Genomic DNA, 19,291 nt, shown 5'->3' on the forward strand with positions numbered 1-19,291 from the left:
TACCGCTAATTATAATCATTAAAGCAGAGGCCAGATTGAAGTGTCCAATTAGGATCATCTGTAAAGTAAATGTGTGTTTAGTAAACCGAGCATGTAGGTATCATTTCAGAAGAAATAATTAAACTACTTAAAAGGAATAAGATGGTCTCTTGTACTCTCAACACCTAAGAAGGATTTTCATGCAAACAATGCATATACTCATAAATTCTTCTTATCTGTGTAATACAATAAAGTTTAATGGCATAGTTCAAGTTACTCTAACACCTGAAAGGAATCTGCTTGTCTTTAGGCAAAGCTTTCCCTAGATATCTGACCAAATTAAAAAGACAAGGGTGGTTTCCCATTGCTATATCTCTAAACATATGTAATGCTTTTGAGCAGCATTATTCACAATAGCCAAAAGGTGCAAGCAACCCAAGTGTCCATCAATGGATAAATGGATAAACAAATGTGGTCCATCCATACAACGGAATGTTATTCAGCCTTAAAAAGGAAGGAAATTCTGAAAAACGCTACAACATAGAAAGACCTTGAGGACATTAGGCTAAGTGAAATAAGCAAGTCACAAAAAGACAAATACAGCAATGATTCCACTCATATGAGGCACCTAGAATAGTCAAATACCTAGAGACAGAAAGTAGGATGGTAGTTGCCAGGGGCTAGACGGGGGAAGGAATGAGGGGTAATTTTTTTAACAGAGTTTCAGTTTTATAAGACAAAGAGTTCTGGAGATGGATGGCGGTGATGGTTGCACAACAATGGGAACGTATTTAACGCCACTGAAATGTACACTTAAAAATGGGCTTCCATGGGCTTCCCTGGTGGCGCAGTGGTTAAGAATACGCCTGCCAATGCAGGGGACACAGGTTCGAGCTCTGGTCCGGGAAGATCCCACATGCCCGTGGAGCAACTAAGCCCGTGTGCCACAACTACTGAGCCCGCATGCCACAACTACTGAAGCCCGCACGCCTAGAGCCTGTGCTCCACAACAAGAGAAGCCACTGTAATGAGAAGGCCACGCACCGCAACGAAGACTAGCCCCGGCTCACCGCAACTAGAGAAAGCCCGCGCGCAGCAATGAAGACCCAATGCAGCCAAAAATAAAAATAATAAATAAATAAATAAAATTTCATTAAAAAAGAAGAAAAAAGAATAGTTAAGACGGTAAATTTTATGTTATGTGTATTTCATCACAATTTTTAGAAATTAAATACATATACAAATACCTATACATATTTTAGAAAAGTAAACTTTTTTATCATGTGTAAATGAAATCCTTTTTAAAAAAACTTAATACATGATGCTTAATTAGGGTGACTTGCAGCATTTGTAATGAACATTTAAGTCATCAGAGCTATGGTGGAGGGGGAAACCTCAAAGAAGCCACCTGAGTGGTTACCCTCTCACTCAGCCTGCACCCACCTAGGAGATGTATTCCACTGTCACCCATCACAGATTGCTGAAGACTTGCCCAAACGTCCAATATACAAGACTGGTAAGACTGGTTTTAATCACATATCTAAACATATTTCAAACCTCTAGTTATTCTCTAAATGTCCTTTTTTAGCAACTACATGCACAATGTATGAATGTTTATTAAAATATAAAAATTATACAGCCACTTATATAAGAAGGACCAAACTAACTTTGCTAATAGATTAAAACATTCATCTGGTCTAAATATATGAAAAAGTCTACTTACCAGACAGGAAGGCAATGTCTTGCATTAAGAAATGGCTGATGTCCTTCACACGGAGGAGCACCTCAGTTTCTATGACAAACGAGAAAGGGAGAGAAACAGCGGGCACGTTAAGAGGACAGCCAGAAACGCACACGTGATTTCTCGTCGTGCCGAAAAGAACTCTGGGGGTCCCGCAGATCTGCATCCCCAGACGCACTGCTGACCTTCTCCTCTCAGCCACATAAGAAGGAAATCACACTCTGGACAATATCACTGGGTAAGGAGGACCAGTGTCCTCGTTCTCACAATCTACGCCTGGGACATAAACTACTTTCACTCACCAGAAAGCCAGGGGCAAAGGTCCAAACTCCAGGACATCCAGATTTATTTATCTAAAGGGTAGATAGTCACATAGAGACACTGGCACAGTGTCTTTTACTTCTAACAATGCCTTTCACTCTGCAAAGCTTTATTAGCGACTACAAAGCACTTTTCGGATCGTTTATTGCATTGGATACTCAAAATAACCCAGAGAAAGGTATTATTATCCCATCTTACAGGTCAGGAAAATGTCAGAGAGCAAGTACAAAGTATTGGTTAAGCATGTGAGAAACCTAGATTCCAATCCCAGCTTGTTGCATTTACTGGCTGTATAAACATGTACAAGCTACTTAGCCTCTCAGAGCCTCAAGTTTCCTTACCTGTAAAATGGGCATAATATCTACCCCACAGGGTGCCTTGCCGACCAAATGCAAAATAACTGGCATAAGAGTCAGTGTTCCATGAACGGCAGCCTATTAACTCATCTTTGACCATTAGAGGTGGGACACATCCATGTGATGTTCAATATGTTTTAGTTGTCCCAGATCTTAAGTGCTAATTTGTAATGTTCGATTCTAGTGAACTCTACAGGGGCCCCAGGTCAAAGTTCACTACCTGCCTCTGGTCCATGAGCAAGGATAACTTTTTAAAAGAAAATGGGTCATCAAACTCAGCTATTCTGGATTGCTGGTTTTAACGCCTGTGACATCTCTCAGAGAAACCACGTTTTCCCCTTGCCCTCTGATACATAGGGCCTTCAAAGACCTGGTTTCTGGTGGTGTCAGACTGATGACACATTACCCTTCTTAGTGCTCTTCAGATCATACCACATGGAGGTGGTGGATCAGGGCCCATCCTGCTCAAGGGCCCTGCACAGACAAGCTCTCAATGACCCACACCAGACAGTGGAATAGGGCCTCTGTTACAGAGCCACACACACACAAGCACACACACACACACGATTTGAAACATAAATTCACTGACAAATTTATTTTTCATAAGAAACATGCCATTAAAAATCCACCATTTGTCAGGACATAAAAATCAATTCCTAAAAATGTCTTGCAATTTTAAAAAATTAGGCTCCTGGTACGTCCCAGTCTTCACAACCCAAACTGCCAAAAGCAGTTATTTTTACAATGGTACATGTTTCCTCTGATAAAAGCACGTGCTTATGACAGTCACAAACATGCGTCATATATTGACATTTTTTTATGCCTGGAGACCTGAAGGAAGGATGAGATGGGGATAGTGCAAAGAGGACTAGAACTTTCTCTGCTCTCAGAGGCCTGCACAAGTGGCAATGCCCCAAATGTGTTCTACCGTTTAGATGAGAGCATTAGGCATTAAAATATTCCTACATAATAAGACCCAATTTTCTCCCCTGCTTTGATCAGTAGAAAGAGCTATCAACATAAATGGATACATTTTATGTCATGTGGCAGATCTGGAAGCACTAATGTCTGCAACCTGATTCCTTCCATACCATTCAGCCTCTTGCACAGTTACAGAAACTATGTCTACTTACTCTACAATTGTTTTTAATCCATTCACATCATCAGAGAGGCATCAGGGCATAAAATAAAAGGCTGAGGGCTGGGAATGGAAGGACCTGGGCTCAGTGCTGGCTCGGCCACTGAGCAGCTCTGGGATCTAGGGCAAGTCACTCCCTACCCCTCAGCTCACTACCCTCTGCAGGTAATACAACAAATGCTTTCCAAGGCCCCTTACATTCTCTGCGATCCGACAACAGGTAAAATCCATAGATATAAGGAAAACACACTGTCATAAAATGTCTCCCACAATTATGCCAACAAAATGACATTTCCACACTAACAAAAAAGGATAAAATAATGGTTAAAAGAAACAGACTCACAGGTATAGGGAACAAACTAGTTGTAACCAGTGGGGAGAGGGATGGTGGGAGGGGCAAGATAGGGGTAGGGGATTAAGAGGTACAAACTAGTATGTATAAAATAAATAACCTGCAAGGATATATTGTACAGCACAGGGAATACAGCCAATATTTTACAATAACTATAAATGGAGTATAACTTCTAAAACTTGTGAATCATTTTGCTGCACACCTGAAACTTACATAGTATTGTAAATCAACTACACCTCAATTAAAAGAAATGGTTAAAAGAGAAGATGTTACTACTTTAAGAAATGATCAGAGACTTCCCTGGTGGCTCAGTGGTTAAGCCTCCACGCTCCCAATGCAGGGGGCCCGGGTTCGATCCCTGCTCAGGGAACTACATCCCACATGCATGCCACAACTAAGGAGCCCAACTGCCACAACTAAGGAGCTGGTGAGCCACAACTAAGACCCAGAGCAACCTAATTAATTAATTAATTTAAAAAATGATCAAGTTCTGGGTTGGAAACAGACTGAAGGGAGAGAAGATAGCAGGAAAGGGAAACAGAAGCCACGGGGTTATCACTGAGCAGCCACAAAAGACAAGGTGGGCTTTTTGCTGAGAAGAGAGAAATAGAGTACAGACTTTGGAGAAAGCTGACACTGAGTTAAACCCAGCTTTGTATCTAACCTTCTTGAATTTCCACACAGATTTCCTCCAGAAATGTAAAAGTGAGAACAAATATGGTTTAGAATGTTCTTCTTGATGACCCTTTAAACTCTATTACTCCAGAGCATGAGAAATAAAAAGCCTGGGTCACCGAAGCCAGATCAGGTCCATATTACAGTATATTCCTGTTGACCAGATTCACATTTGATAGGAGGTTTGCAGAGCTGTCCCACATGGTAAGGTCAATCACTCAAAAATGAAAGGCGTGCAGTCTCCTTACTTTGGACTAGTTGTGCAAAAGGGCTGGTTGGGAAGGCAAAAAAGTACTAACTCAATAAGTAATCTGACAAACAGCCTCAAAAACACCCCGATGGAGCAGATCTTCATTGAAAAGCTCTGAAGAACCAACCATGTGACTGTACAGTCAAACACAATCAGGCACAAACTGAAAACAAAAGACGAGGAGAGTGCTTGTCAACTCATTCATTCCATACATTTGCTCAGGAAGCAAGAGAGGCAAGCTTTTATTGCCTTGGCCATAAATTGCAAACTCAATCACTAATATTTCCTTTATAACATAACAGGTAGTTGTGCAAATGAGGATACAAGCTCAGAATGCAAATACAAAGAATTTTTAAAGTCCTAAAAGGCATGGAAATAAATAATATATTTAGGATGGTTCGCAGAGGAGGAAGGTAAACCCATCCAATCAGCTGATCCATTTTGGTTGTGTCACTTGCAGAAATAAAAGACACTTGTCAGGGCCTTCCTTGGTGGTCCAGTGGCTAAGACTCCGTGCTCCCAATGCAGGGGGCCCAGGTTTGATCCCTGGTCAGGGAACTAGATCCTGCACGCCACAACTAAGACCCGGCGCAGCCAAATAAATATTTTTTTTTAAAAAAAACCACTTGTCACCTTGATACAGGGTGCCCTTTATAGCTTTTAAAGATTTATCTTGCAACCATTCACTTTTTTTTTGGCTGTGTTGGGTCTTCATTGCTGCTCACGGGCTTCCTCTAGCTGCCTCGAGCAGGGGCTACTCTTCGTTGTGGTGCGCGGGCTTCTCATCATGGTGGCTTCTCTTGTTGCAGAGCACGGGCTCTAGGCACATGGGCTTCAGTAGTTGTGGCACGTGAGCTCAGTAGTTGTGGCTCGTGGGCTCTAGAGCGCAGCCTCAGTAGCTGTGGCACACAGGCTTAGCTGCTCTGTGGCCTGTGGGATCTTCCCGGACCAGGGCTCGAACCCGTGTTCCCTGCATTGGCAGGCGGATTCTTAACCACTGTGCCGCCAGGGAAGCCCCATCCATTCACTTTTTAAAAACAAATATTTATTGAGCACCTACTATGTGCCAGATACTAAGCTGTGGATAGATGTTCTGGGTAAAAGTAAAGATTCACAACCAAAAAAGTTTTGTGATATTGGGGGTAAAGCATACTGCAACATTCCCCAGCAAATACACACACACACATTGCAACTCCCTGGGTATGGGCTATGTATGCAGCGTTTCCCAAACCTACTTGATGAGGTACTCCTTTGTTTGTTTGTGTGGTTGGTTGGCTGGTTGTTTGGTTGGTTGGAAGTTGGTTGGTTGGTTTTTTCCCTTCAGAGAGAGAGAGAAGACAAACAGAAAGCCACAGAGACAGCTACACAGACTCCATGTAAAGAAGCACTTGTTTTAGAAGTCAGAACTCTCTGGAGATGAAATGACCGCCGTGGTGGGTAGAGAAGCCTTTCCCTACCACTAATAGGGTTGGAACGAAGGCCAAGCAGCTCTGTAGCAAGGAGGCTAGAGAGGACAATGGAGCGTGTAGGTGGATTGGAGTAAATGATCCTTCTTGTCCTACTTCTCCAAGAGTCTATTTCTCCATGAACTGAGTATGTATTACCATTCCAAGATATTTAAATTCTACTGAGTTTATTAATGATTCCTACAAGGAAAATGATGGTTTATAAAGTTAAGTAAATTGGTATCTACAAGCATTTCCATTTTCTAGAAAGCGTTTTTACTCCAGATTCTGGTGTATAACAGCTATAATTCCAACCCTTGAGCTTTATGTCACAGTGACACGCTCTTGTGTACAATACATTTATCCCTTCTCCGGGGTTTCTGTTCATACCCCATAGAAGAATACGAGCTCTGAACCATGCTGCACACACGTGCCATTCTGTTCAAGCGCCAGAGAGCCAGGGCAAATACTAACTGCTTAAAAGAGCAAATACTTCTATTCTCACATTTTCCTAAAAGTAAGAGGCAAAAATGGCTCACAAATTAAAATAGAAAGGGAAATAAAGGAAATGTCAACCAGAAAGATACAATCTCTTTCAAGGCAACTGACCCACTGCCACAGCCAATATGAAAACAGAGGGGAAAAGTGTAGGAAATGATTAAAAGTAGATATTTGCTGAGCACCTAGTACTCCAAGATGGATATTAAAACCCTCACCTTACTCAGTGCTCTGTGGTGACCTAAATGGGAAGGAAATCTAAAAAAGAGGGGATATATGTATATGTATAATGGATTCACTTTGCTATACAGCAGAAACTAACAACACTGTAAAGCAACCATACTCCAATAAAAATTAATAAAAAATAAATAAAACCCTCACCTTACAGATGAGGAAACAGACTCAGAGAGGCTCCCATTCATGTACTTATTCATTTAAGAAATTCAACCTGAACAACTGCTAGGCACAGGCACTGCTGTGTAGAATCTAGTAGATTTAGAAGAAGCTTTCCCGGTGTCATCCATTTGGTTCCCTAACCTTCAGACAGGCAGAAGAATACACTCAATCAGCTCTAATGCAAATTACTAACTATATATAGTTTATTAACCTCCAATTTTCTTCCAGGAAGAATTTTTTTAATTAATTAATTTATTTTTTTTGGCTGCATTGGGTCTTTGTTGCTGCACGCAGGCTTTCTCTAGTTGCGGCGAGCAGGGACTACTCTTCGTTGCGGTGGACGGGCTTCTCATTGTGGTGGCTTCTCTTGTTGTAGAGCACAGGCTCTAGGCGCACAGGCTTCAGTAGTTGTGGCACGCGGGCTCAGTAGTTGTGGCACGCGGGCTCAGTAGTTGTGGCTCACGGGCTCTAGGGCGCAGGCTCAGTAGTTGTGGCGCACAGGCTTATTTGCTCCGCGGCATGTGGGATCTTCCCGGGCCGGGGCTCAAACCCATGTCCTCTGCGTTGGCAAGCGGATTCTTAGTCACTGCGCCACCAGAGAAGCCCTTCCAGGAAGAATTTTATCCCAAACCACATCAAGAATGTTTATAAACAATCTTTTGCCAGAAACTCCATTATTTGTACACCCTGGAATTCTTAACAATGGTGCTTACTCTTAGCAATCATCTCTTTGAAGGTTCACTATCGCTGATGTGCAGGACGCAAATAAAATTACGTTTCGTTTTGAGTCCTAAATCCTGTTGCGAGGCAGATGGGATTCTATGAGTGTAATTTTTCCCTTTCAATATGAACATCAGATACACTGTACCATCTGTAAACATTAATGAGTTAGCACATGCAACAGATTCAAGTGCTGTCTTGACAAGTGTTATGCTTTAAAAGGTGGAACAGGGACCTCCTTGGCGGTCCAGTGGTTAAGACTCTGCACTTCCACTGCAGGGGGCACAGACTGGATCCCTGGTCGGGGAACTAAGATCCTGCATGCCGCACGGTGTGGCCAAAAAAAATAGGTGGAACAAATAAAAGGGCAATTCTGAAACCATCACAAAATGAATTCCCATTAGACTACAGGAGAACAAACTATGCAGTACTCTGTTCTACCATAAAGGTACAGTATAGGGACTTCCCTGGTGGTCCAGTGGTTAAGACTCCACGCTCCCAATGCAGGGGGCCTGGGATCGATCCCTGTCAGGGAACTAGATCCCACATGCCGCAACTAAGAGCCCGCATGCCACAACTAAAGATCCCACGTGCCATGATGAAGATCCCACTTGTGGCAACCAAGATCCCGTGTGCCGCAACTAAGACCCGGCACGGCCAAATAAATAAATAAATATATTTTTTTTAAAGGTACAGTATAAAAGACTCGCAAAATTCTGTACTAACAAAAGAAAACAAAGATTCTTGCTAAACCCTTCTGCTAACAACCTCCTTCCAATCTACTGTAATCCAACTCACCAAACATCTAGTGGGTTTCTACCTGCTCCTTTCTGCTAGGTGCTGTGGCCCACTGGAATATGAAAGAGTTTCTCACCTTAAGCTCAAAAATTAACAGAAGATATGACATATAAACAACTGGCCATAATATATGGTACAGTATGTGCTATAATAGAAATATACAATATAGGGTATTGGGAGGAAGAAATTATTGCATCGAGATTGAGAGATTAAGAAAAAAGAAGCTTTCACAGATGATGTGACATCTGAGCTGAGCCTTGAAAAGTGAGTGGGATTCAAATACGTAGACAGGGGAATAAAGAAGGACATTCCAGGTAAAAGAAACAAGACACAAACACAGGAGTAGGTGAAGGCATCAGGGACTGTACATGCCTGATATGGTTTGAGTTCAGAGCATGGGATAGTCTAGCTAAAGCCTGACAGCAAGACTGGAAGCAAAAAGTGGAGAACTTTGCATGTCTCCAGAGGAGAGCAGGCTTCTGGAAAGCCTCTGATCCAGGATCACTGCCTTAGCACAAAGGTATTTTCCAAGCAGGCAACTCCTGCAACACAATGGCAGGGATGGAGAAACTGGTGGAGTCTCAAGTCAACTACCAACTTTTGGTATAACCTCAGGCAATTCACTGAAGATGCCCCAGGACTCAGGTTGTTTATAAGCACCTATACAACAAAATGTGTGGGAAGGAAAAGGGAAATGGAAGTGAAAGTCCTTCTTTCATGTGTTATAAACTCCAAATAAAACTTGGCCTGAGTACTAGATGCCCATTTTTTTTCAAAAGTTAACAGTTCTGAAGTCTAGAGGTATAGTAGACTCACCATCACATTTGATTCTGTTTTTCGTTTTTCCATCCAAAACCCTATATTAAGTAACTTAGAACAAATCAATTACAGTCAAAAAAAGGAAAAACAGGAAATTTAAAAAATTAATTCCCAAACTCTTTGTAGTTGATATATATATATATATATATATACACACACACACATATACATGTGCATATATATATATCAATATATATCTTTAGATTTCACAATTGTCATTTTAGATGTCATATAGTACAAGATAATGTGGCATGAAAAAAGCAGAATACAAAACTGCCTGTTCAGAGACAAGACATGGAAACAACCTAAATGTCTATCAACAGATGAATGGGTAAAGAAGATGGGGTACATATACACAATGGAATATTACTCAGCCATTAAAAAGAATGAAATAATGCCATTTGCAGCAACATGGATGGACCTAGAGATTATCATACTAAGTGAAGTAAGTCAGACAGAGAAAGACAAATATCATATGATATCACTTATATGTGGAATCTAAAAAAAAATTATACAAATGAACTTATTTACCAAACAGAAACAGACTCACAGACGTAGAGAACAGACTTGTGGTTCCCGGGGGTTGGGGGAGGGATGGATTGGGAGTTTGGAGTTAGCAGATGCAAACTATTACATATAGAATGGATAAACAACAAGGTCTTACTGTATAGCACAGGGAACTATATTCAATATCCTGTAATAAACCATAGTGGAAAAGAATATGAGAAAGAATATATATCTACATGTATAACTGAATCACTTTGCTGTACACCAGAAACTAACGCAATATCGTAGTAAATCAACTATACTTCAATTTAAAAAAACCCATCTATTCAGTATGATGTCAACTATATAATATACTGGGCTGGCCAAAAAGTTCATTCAGGTTTTTCTGTAAGCTAGTATGGAAAAACCCAAATGAACTTTTTGGCCGACCCAATATCTATTTTTAACCAAAAATCTGTAAAATATATATATATATATATATATACATACTTCAGTGTTAGCAGGGCTTTTCCTCTGGACCATAAAATTCTTTTTTTTGGTATATTTTCCACTTTTTTTTGGTAGTGATCATGTTCACTTTTTTTAAGTATACTTTTTTTTTTTTTTTTTTTTATGCGTTACGCGGGCCTCTCACTGTTGTGGCCTCTCCCGTTGCGGAGGACAGGCTCCGGACGCGCAGGCTCAGCGGCCATGGCTCACGGGCCCAGCCGCTCCGCGGCATGTGGGATCTTCCCAGACCGGGGCACGAACCCGTGTCCCCTGCATCGGCAGGCAGACTCTCAACCACTGCGCCACCAGGGAAGCCCTTAAGTATACTTTTTTAAGAGCAGTTTTAGGTTTCCAGCAAAATTGAGGGGAAAGTACAGAGATCTCCCATATACTGCCCACCCCTACATATGCATAGCCTCCATTATCAACATCACTCACCAGAGAGGTACATTGTTACAACTGATGAAGCTACAATGACACATCATTAGTACCCAAAGTCCATGGTTTACATGAGGGTTCATTCTTGGTGTTGTACATTCTATGGGTCTGGACAAAAGTGTAATGACATGTATCCATTATTATGGTATCATGCAGCATATTTTCACTGCCCTAAAACTCCTCTGTGCTCCACCCATTCATCCCCCCCCCACAACCCATGGCAAGCACTGTTGTTTTTACTTGTCTACATAGTTATGCCTTTTCCAGAATGTCCCATAGTTGGAATCATACAGTATGTAGCCTTTTCAGACTGGCTTCTTTCACTTAGCAACATGCATTTAAGGTTCCTCCATGTCTTTTTATGGCTTGATAGCTCATATCTTTTTAGTGCTGAACAATATTCCATTCTCTGGATGTACCACTGTTTGTTTATCCATTCTTTCTTTCTTTTTGATAAGTTATGTTTTCATTTTCATTTAATTAAAAATATTTTTTAAATTTCTTTTCAGACTTCTTTTTGACCCAAGTGTTATTTAGAAGTATGCTGCTTAATCTCCATGTATTTTAGGATTTTCCAGTTATTTTTCTGATATTGATTTCTAGTTTAATTCCATTGTGGGCTGAGAACAGACACTGTATGATTATTTTTAATTTTTTAAAAAATTTTATTTTTGGCTGCATTGGATCTTTGTTGCTCCGTGCAGGCTTTCTCTAGTTGCAGCGAGCGGGGCCTACTCTTCGTTGTGGTGTGCGGGCTTCTCATTGTGGTGGCTTCTCTTGTTGTGGAGCACAGGCTTTGGGCGCGTGGGCTTCATTAGTTGTGGCTTGTGGGCTCAGTAGTTGTGGCGCACAGGCTTAGTTGCTCCACGGCATGTGGGATATTCCCGGACCAGGGCTCGAACCCTGGCAGGGGGATTCTTAACCACTGCGCCACCAGGGAAGCCCCTAAGCATTTTATGGTTTATACTCTTTTAAATTTGTTAAGGTGATCCATCTTGGTCAATGTCCCCTGTGAGCCTGAGAAGAAACACTTTTTATTATATATTTATTTATATATATTGAGATATAATTCACATACCAAAAATTCGCCCTTTTAAGTATACAATTCAGTAGATTTCCGTATATTCAAAGTTGTGGAACTGTCACCACTATCTAACTCCAGAACATTTTCATCATTTCAAAATGAAATCCTGTAAAATGTAAATCAAAACCACAATGAGATATCACCTCACACCTGTCAGAATGGCCATCACCAAAAAGAACACAAGTAACAAATGTTGGCGAGGATGTGGAAAAAGGGGAACCCTTGTGCACTGTTGGTGGGAATGTACATTGGTGCAGCCACTGTGGAAAAGAGTATGGAGGTTTCTCAAAAAACTGAAACTTAAAAAAGAAAAAAGAACTACCAAGTGATCAAGCAACTCCACCCCTGGGTTTATATCCAAAAGAAACCAAAACACTAATTCGAAAAGACACATGCACCCCAATGTTCACAGCAGCACTGTTTACAATTGCCAAGGTATGGAAATAATCTAAGTGTCCATCAACAGATAAAGAAGATGTGGTAAATATATACAATGAAATATTACTCAGCCATAAAAAAATGAGATTTTTGCCATTTGCAGCAACATGGATGGACTTAGAGAGCATTATGCTAAGTGAAATAAGTCAGACAGAGAAAGACAAATACTGTATGTTATCACTTATATGTGGAATCTAAAAAATACAACAAACTAGTGAATAAAACAAAAAAGAAGCAGATTCACAGAACAAACTAGTGGCTACCGGGGAGAGAGGGAATAGGGGTGGGGAAGTGGGAGGTACAGACTATGCGGCGTAAGGTAGGCTCAAGGATGTATTGTAAAACACAGAGAATATAGCCAATATTTTGTAATAACTGTAAATGGAAAGTAACCTTTAAAATTATATTAAATTTTTTAAAAATAATTTTTTAAAACTTTCTGGGGAAAAAAAAAAAGAATTCCTGTAGCATTAGAAGTCAGTACAGAAAGAGTTAACATAGCAGGCCTAGACTGCTTATCCTAAGAAAGGCTGAATTGCAAAGTAAGCCTTTGGCTGGCATCTGGGAACTTGGATTCAGGAAGTAAACAATGCAGATTATGCTAAATACCTGCTTTCCTTCCGGGAGCAAGGAAAAATTTTGGTACCTGCTAGGCATTGGGTGCCTATGCAACTACCCAACAATATCATTCCTGCACTGAGCCTCTAAAGAGGGTCCCTGATTGGCAACATTTCACATGTGTCACAACTTGTTGCTGGGGTAAATGATTAAGCACATTCTTTGTGACTCCACTGGGAGAGAGCCCTTGAAAGCTTGTGCCTGGTTTTCTCCAGACTTCATCTCATGTGCCTTTCCTCTTTGCTGATTTCGCTTTGTATCTGTTTGTTGTAATAAACACTATCTATGAGTAGAACAATATGCCGAGTCCTGTGAGTCTGTCTAGCAAGGCATCAAACTTGGGGTGGTCTAGAGAACCCCCAACACACAGTCACCTCCCCAAAGGAAGAAGTAAAACTATCTCTACTTGCAAATGACTTGATCTTGCTTGTAGAAAATAATAAGGAATTCACACACAGAGACACAAAAATGACAAAACCCTTTAGTACTAATAAACAAGTTTAGCAAGGGTGTAGTGTATTAGATCAAAAATTAATTGCATTTCTATTGTGCAAAGTATAACTGCAAAACTTATACTCTGAAAACGACAAAGCATTATTGAAAGAAATTAAAGATGATCTAAATAAATGAAAAGCCATCCCATATTCCTGAAATGGAAGACAATATTATTATGGTGGCATTACTCCCCTAATTGATATACAGATTCAAAACAACCCCTATAAAAATCCTAGCTGGCAGGACTTCCCTGGTGGCACAGTGGTTAAGAATCCACCTGTCAATGCAGGGGACACGGGTTCGACCCCTGGTCTGGGAAGATTCCACATGCCACAGAGCAACTAAGCCTGTGCGCCACAACTACTGAGGCTGCGCTCTAGAGCCCGTGAGCCACAACTACTGAAGCCCGCATGCCTAGAGCCCATGCTCCGCAACAAGAGAAGCCACCGCAATGAGAAGCCCGCGCACCACAACGAAGAGTAGTCCCCACTCACCACAACTAGAGAAAGCCCGCGCACAGCCATGAAGACCCAACGCCATGAAAAAACAAAAAATCCTAGCTGGCTTTTTTTTTTTTTTGGCAGAAATTGACAAGTTGATCCTAAAATTCATATGGAAATGCATGGGAGGCAGGTAAACCAAAACAATCTTGGAAAAAAAAGGAACAAAACTGGAGGACTTACACTTCCCAATTTCAAATCTTACTACAGAAAGTTGCAATAAAAACAAGACAGTGTGGGGCTTCCCTGGTGGTGCAGTGGTTGAGAATCTGCCTGCCAACGCAGGCGACACGGGTTCAAGCCCTGGTCTGGGAAGGTCCCACATGCCGCGGAGCAGCTAGGCCCGTGAGCCACAACTACTGAGCCTGCACATCTGGAGCCTGTGCTCCGCAACAAGAGAGGCCGCGATAGTGAGAGGCCGCGCAGTGCGATGAAGAGTGGCCCCTGCTTGCCACAACTAGAGAAAGCCCTCGCACAGAAACGAAGACCCAACACAGCCAAAAATAAATAAATAAATTTAAAAAAAAAACCTAAAAACTAGACAATGTGGTACTGGCATAATGACAGACATAAAGATCAGTGGAATAGAACTGAGCATTCAAAAATTAGGCCATACATTTAGTGTCAATTGATTTTTGACAAGGACAAGATAATTCAATGAGGAAAGAACAGTCTTTTCAACAAATGGTGATGGGACAACAGGATATCCACATTCAAAAGAATGAAGTTGGACCCTTACCTTAACACCGTATACAAAAATTAACTCAAAATGAACCAAACGTTGAAATATAAGAGCTAAAGCAATAAAACTCTTAAAATAAAATACAGTAATAAATCTTTGTGACCTTGCATTAAGCAAAGACTTCATATACATGATATCAAAAGTAGAAGCAACAAAAGAAAAAAAATTATATTTTTGCACTTCAAAGGACACTAACAAGAAAAGGAAAAGACAATCTACAGAAAGGGAGAGTATATTTGCAAATCATTATCTGTTAAGGAATATGTATCTAGAATACATAAAGAACACTTAGTAATCAATAATGAAAAGGCAAATAGCACAATTAAAAATGGGCACAGGGGGGCTTCCCTGGTGGCGCAGTGGTTGAGGGTCCGCCTGCCGATGCAGGGGACACGGGTTCGTGCCCCAGTCCAGGAGGGTCCCACATGCTGCGGAGCGGCTGGGCCCGTGAGCCATGGCCGCTGGGCCTGCGCGTCTGGAACCTGTGCTCCGCAACGGGAGAGGCCACAGCAGTGAGAAGCCCGCGTACCGCAAACAAACAAAAAAAATGGGCAAAGGATTTGAATACACACATATCCAAAGAAGGTATAAAACTGACCAATAAGCACATGCAAAGATGCTCAACATCATTTAGTCATTTTGGAAATATCAAGACCACAATTAGTTACCACTTCACACCCATGGGGATGGCTATAAGGAAAAAGATGGACAATAACAAGTGTCAACAAGTATGTGGACAAATTAGAAAACTCATCTACTGTTCAAGGGAATGTAAAGTGGTTCAGCCCCTGTGCAAAACAGTTGTGTAATTTCTCAAAAAGTTAAACAGAGAGTTACCATACGACCCAGCAATTCTACTTCTAGGTATATAGCTGAAAGAAATGAAAACATACATCTACACAAAAACACATACAGGAATGTCAATAGCATTATTCATAATAACCAAAAGGTGGAAACAACACAAATGTCTATCAACTGAAGAATGGATAAACAAAATGTGCTATATCCACATGATGGAATATTATTCAGCAGTAAAAAGTAATGAAGGACTGATACATGCTACAACATGGATGGATCTTGACAACATTTTGCTATGAAAGAAGCCACAAATTATATGATTCCATTTATATGAAATATCCTGAACAGGCATAGAGAGAGATACAGAAAGTAGATTAGTGGTTGCTTAGGGCTGAGGAATGGGGAAACTGGGAGGATGATAGCTGAAAGGTATAGGGTTTCTTTTAGGAATGATGAAATGCCCCAAAATTGGTTTCAGTAATGCTTACACAGCACTGAATGTGCTAAAAACACTGAACTATACACTTTAAATGGGTAAATTATATGGTATGTGAAGTATATCACAATAAGGCTGTTACAAAATAACAAATCAAGGAAAGAATCGGTGTTTATAAGAAAAAATTTCATTTGAGCAGAAGTTGCACTTTTTCTACTTCTCCTTCCGAAGGAATTTAAACATGAAAAACAAACAGAAGTGGGCTCGACTTTTGGAAATGTATGTTCAGGAAAAAAGATGAAGGTTGTGCATAAAGGTAAACCACAAGGACATCACACGATCAGTAAGTTCACACAGTGGTTATATTTCGGTGCTATCTTAGGTGATGTATAAATATAGAATTCTGATTTTTTTCACACAAATATTTCTTGTAGAGGTAACATAGCACAGTACTTTTTTTTTTTTTTTTTTTTTTTGTGGTATGCGGGCCTCTCACTGTTGTGGCCTCTCCCGTGGCGGAGCACAGGCTCCGGACGTGCAGGCCCAGCGGCCATGGCCCACGGGCCCAGCCGCTCTGCGGCATGTGGGATCCTCCCGGACCGGGGCACGAACCTATGTCCCCTGAATCAGCAGGCAGACCCTCAACCACTGCACCACCAGGGAAGCCCAGCACAGTACTTTTGAGTGCGTGCTTCAAAGACAGATTGCCTATATTCCAATTCCAGCTCTACCACTTACAAGTTGTATGACCTTGGACGAGCTGCTTAAACTCTGTGTGTCTCAATTTCCTTTACTGGTAACATGGAGAAAATGACAGTACCTATTTCATAGGGTTATTGTAATGAGTAAAGTTGTTAACACATGCAAAGACTTGGAACAGTGTCTAGTATATGGTAAGTGCTCAATAAACACTGGCCATTGTTATAGAAGAAAGAAAATATAACATTAGAATTTAAAAGGTTTAGTGTACAAGTGAGCATTCAGGCAGTGGCAGATAACGACTGGGTTAGCATTTTGCTTCCCACCCTCCCCAAACAGCCACGGGCTGCTTCTAGGCCAGAATACCACTCCCATCTTTCAGTTCATCTGCAAATAGGAGACTGGGTCATGGTTCCTTATCCATACCTCAAGTCTTGTATACAAGGAAAACTCTGAGATGATGTCATCTTTGAATATAAAAATTGAACTCTCAAGTTTGACAAACATGAAGGCGCTTTCCCTTATTGGTCTCACAGGGGACTAAAAATCCTGAAAAATCTTCCTGCTACGAAACGTAAAAACATGGTGGGGAAAAGAAAATTAAATTCTTTCTAATGAATGGCTGAGTTGGCAGGAAAGACAAGGAAATCCTCCGAGGCCAAAACCATTACCAGGGCAAATATTCTGAGAGAAGCCAACTGAGAATAGAAGTTGCCCCAAGGCAGCTGCTAAATCCCAGGTGACTTAGAACTTGGTTTTAATGGTCATGCTTTGGTGGAGATTCAAAGCCTACAGCGCTAGGCATCAGATCAGAGAAAATACAGGAGAATATGTGTATATCCTGTGGGTAGGATAGAATTTTTTAAACAAAATGCAAGAAGCAGAAAGCTTAAAGGAAAAGATTGATAACTTAGGCTACACTAAATTTAAAGTTTTCTTTCATCAGGATGATGAAAGAAAAGGATGATGTCTATCATAAAGAAAATGATGACAAGCCACAAATTAGAAGCAGACAGTGCAATACATATAAGTGACAAACAAATAGTATCAAGGATATATAAAAGATTGTAAGTCAATTTAAAAAAAAGACAAACCACATGACAGAAAAATGGGGAAAAAAATAACACAGACAGGCATTTCACGGAAAAGGAAATAGGAATGGTCAATAAACATTTGTAAAGATCCTCAACGGCATTTGTAAAGTTTGAAGTGCAAATTTCAAGGACAGTAAGATAATATTTTCTACCTACCACTTAAACAATAATTTTAAAACATCGACGTTAGCATGCACCTATATGTGTGTAATCATTATAGATGTTTTGGCTTTGGCCGTGGCTCTTATCACAGATTTCTTTTCTTATGAAGCATCCATTTTGAAAGACCACATTAAAAATTGTTTTAGTGATCACTGAAAGAAAACATATCAGGGAGAGTTTTACCGTGATAGAGCTGAAGGGCAAATGCAGTGACTAGACACAGGCTAAAACGGAAACAGAAAAATCAGTTAGATGTGACAACAAAGATCAAAGGAACTCTGCGGTGGCGTTAAAGGCATGGATAATGTCAACTCAAACATTCGCAAGTGTGGCCTGAGTACCTACTATGCATTCAGCGGTGTTTTAGAACCCACTTACACGGCACTTAAGAACGAACAGTTTCCAATTCAGGGAAGAACATCCACAGATCTGGCTGTCCTCGGAGACTCAACCTTTGAAATTGCGCTTTGAAGGGAAAAACCCTGGGATGATTTTACCCACAGTAGCACGAAGTGGAATTCTAAAGGATGATGGGAAAGGGAAGGAAGGAATGAGAGGCTGGAAGGAGAGAATAGGAATACAAATCAGGAATCCACATTTCAAAACAACTTTAAGTGTCCTTTTCGTTTACCTATCAGCCACTCTCATCATTTGTGTATTTCTTCTTTCAACAAACCTTTGTTAGACTCCCATCTGTTGCCATGCCCCAAGCAGCGCTGGGGACACAGAAACCAGTGAAAACACTGGCCCAGCCTCATGGGCTCTTCATCTGGGAGCTAAGTGTTACAATAGTATTGAGCCTAGGACACTGTGAGCACACAGAGGAAGGACATCGAGCACTAAACTGATAAAATAGATGCCGTATGAACAAAGGAAAGAAAACGGTTTTGTGGCCTAATCTGTGCTGAATACCTCCCGGCATGCATTTGCAGCATTTTCAGTGTGCAGCAATGACTCAACATTATACCAAGGTCGATGGCCTCTGACCTGCTTCCAAGGAGGGGAGTAAGTGGTAGTGAGCTCCCTCAGCCTGTCATGCATGAGACCAATGAAGCGGAACTGTTCATTTCTGTAACTTTTGCCAACTCCGATGTTTATGTGTTTCTGTGCGTGCGTATAGTCCAGAGAATTGGAAATAATAAGTATGTAATTAAAATGGCTGGTTCTGAAAATTCATTCTGCCGTCTTTCATATCACTTGTAAAGTCAAGAGGCAATATGAAGAAGCTCACACTGATAAGAAGTGGTTAAAAACTGCAGCGTGGAGCCTTTATTTACTCTTCTCCACTGTGAAAGCGCTTTTG

At 40.9% G+C, this 19,291-nt stretch overlaps 1 protein-coding gene across 1 annotated transcript in view; it reads right to left on the bottom strand.

Moving 5' to 3' along the window:
- MCF2 (MCF.2 cell line derived transforming sequence) overlaps positions 1–19,291 on the bottom strand; it is a 97,548-nt gene that overhangs the window by 63,078 nt on the left and 15,179 nt on the right. The window contains exon 3 of the mRNA XM_032618991.1: positions 1,703–1,771. Coding sequence (XP_032474882.1) covers positions 1,703–1,771 — 69 coding nt within the window. The remainder of the gene's footprint in view (positions 1–1,702; positions 1,772–19,291) is intronic.

This window comes from Phocoena sinus, chromosome X, assembly GCF_008692025.1.
Source record: "Phocoena sinus isolate mPhoSin1 chromosome X, mPhoSin1.pri, whole genome shotgun sequence".
Lineage (NCBI taxonomy): Eukaryota > Metazoa > Chordata > Mammalia > Artiodactyla > Phocoenidae > Phocoena > Phocoena sinus.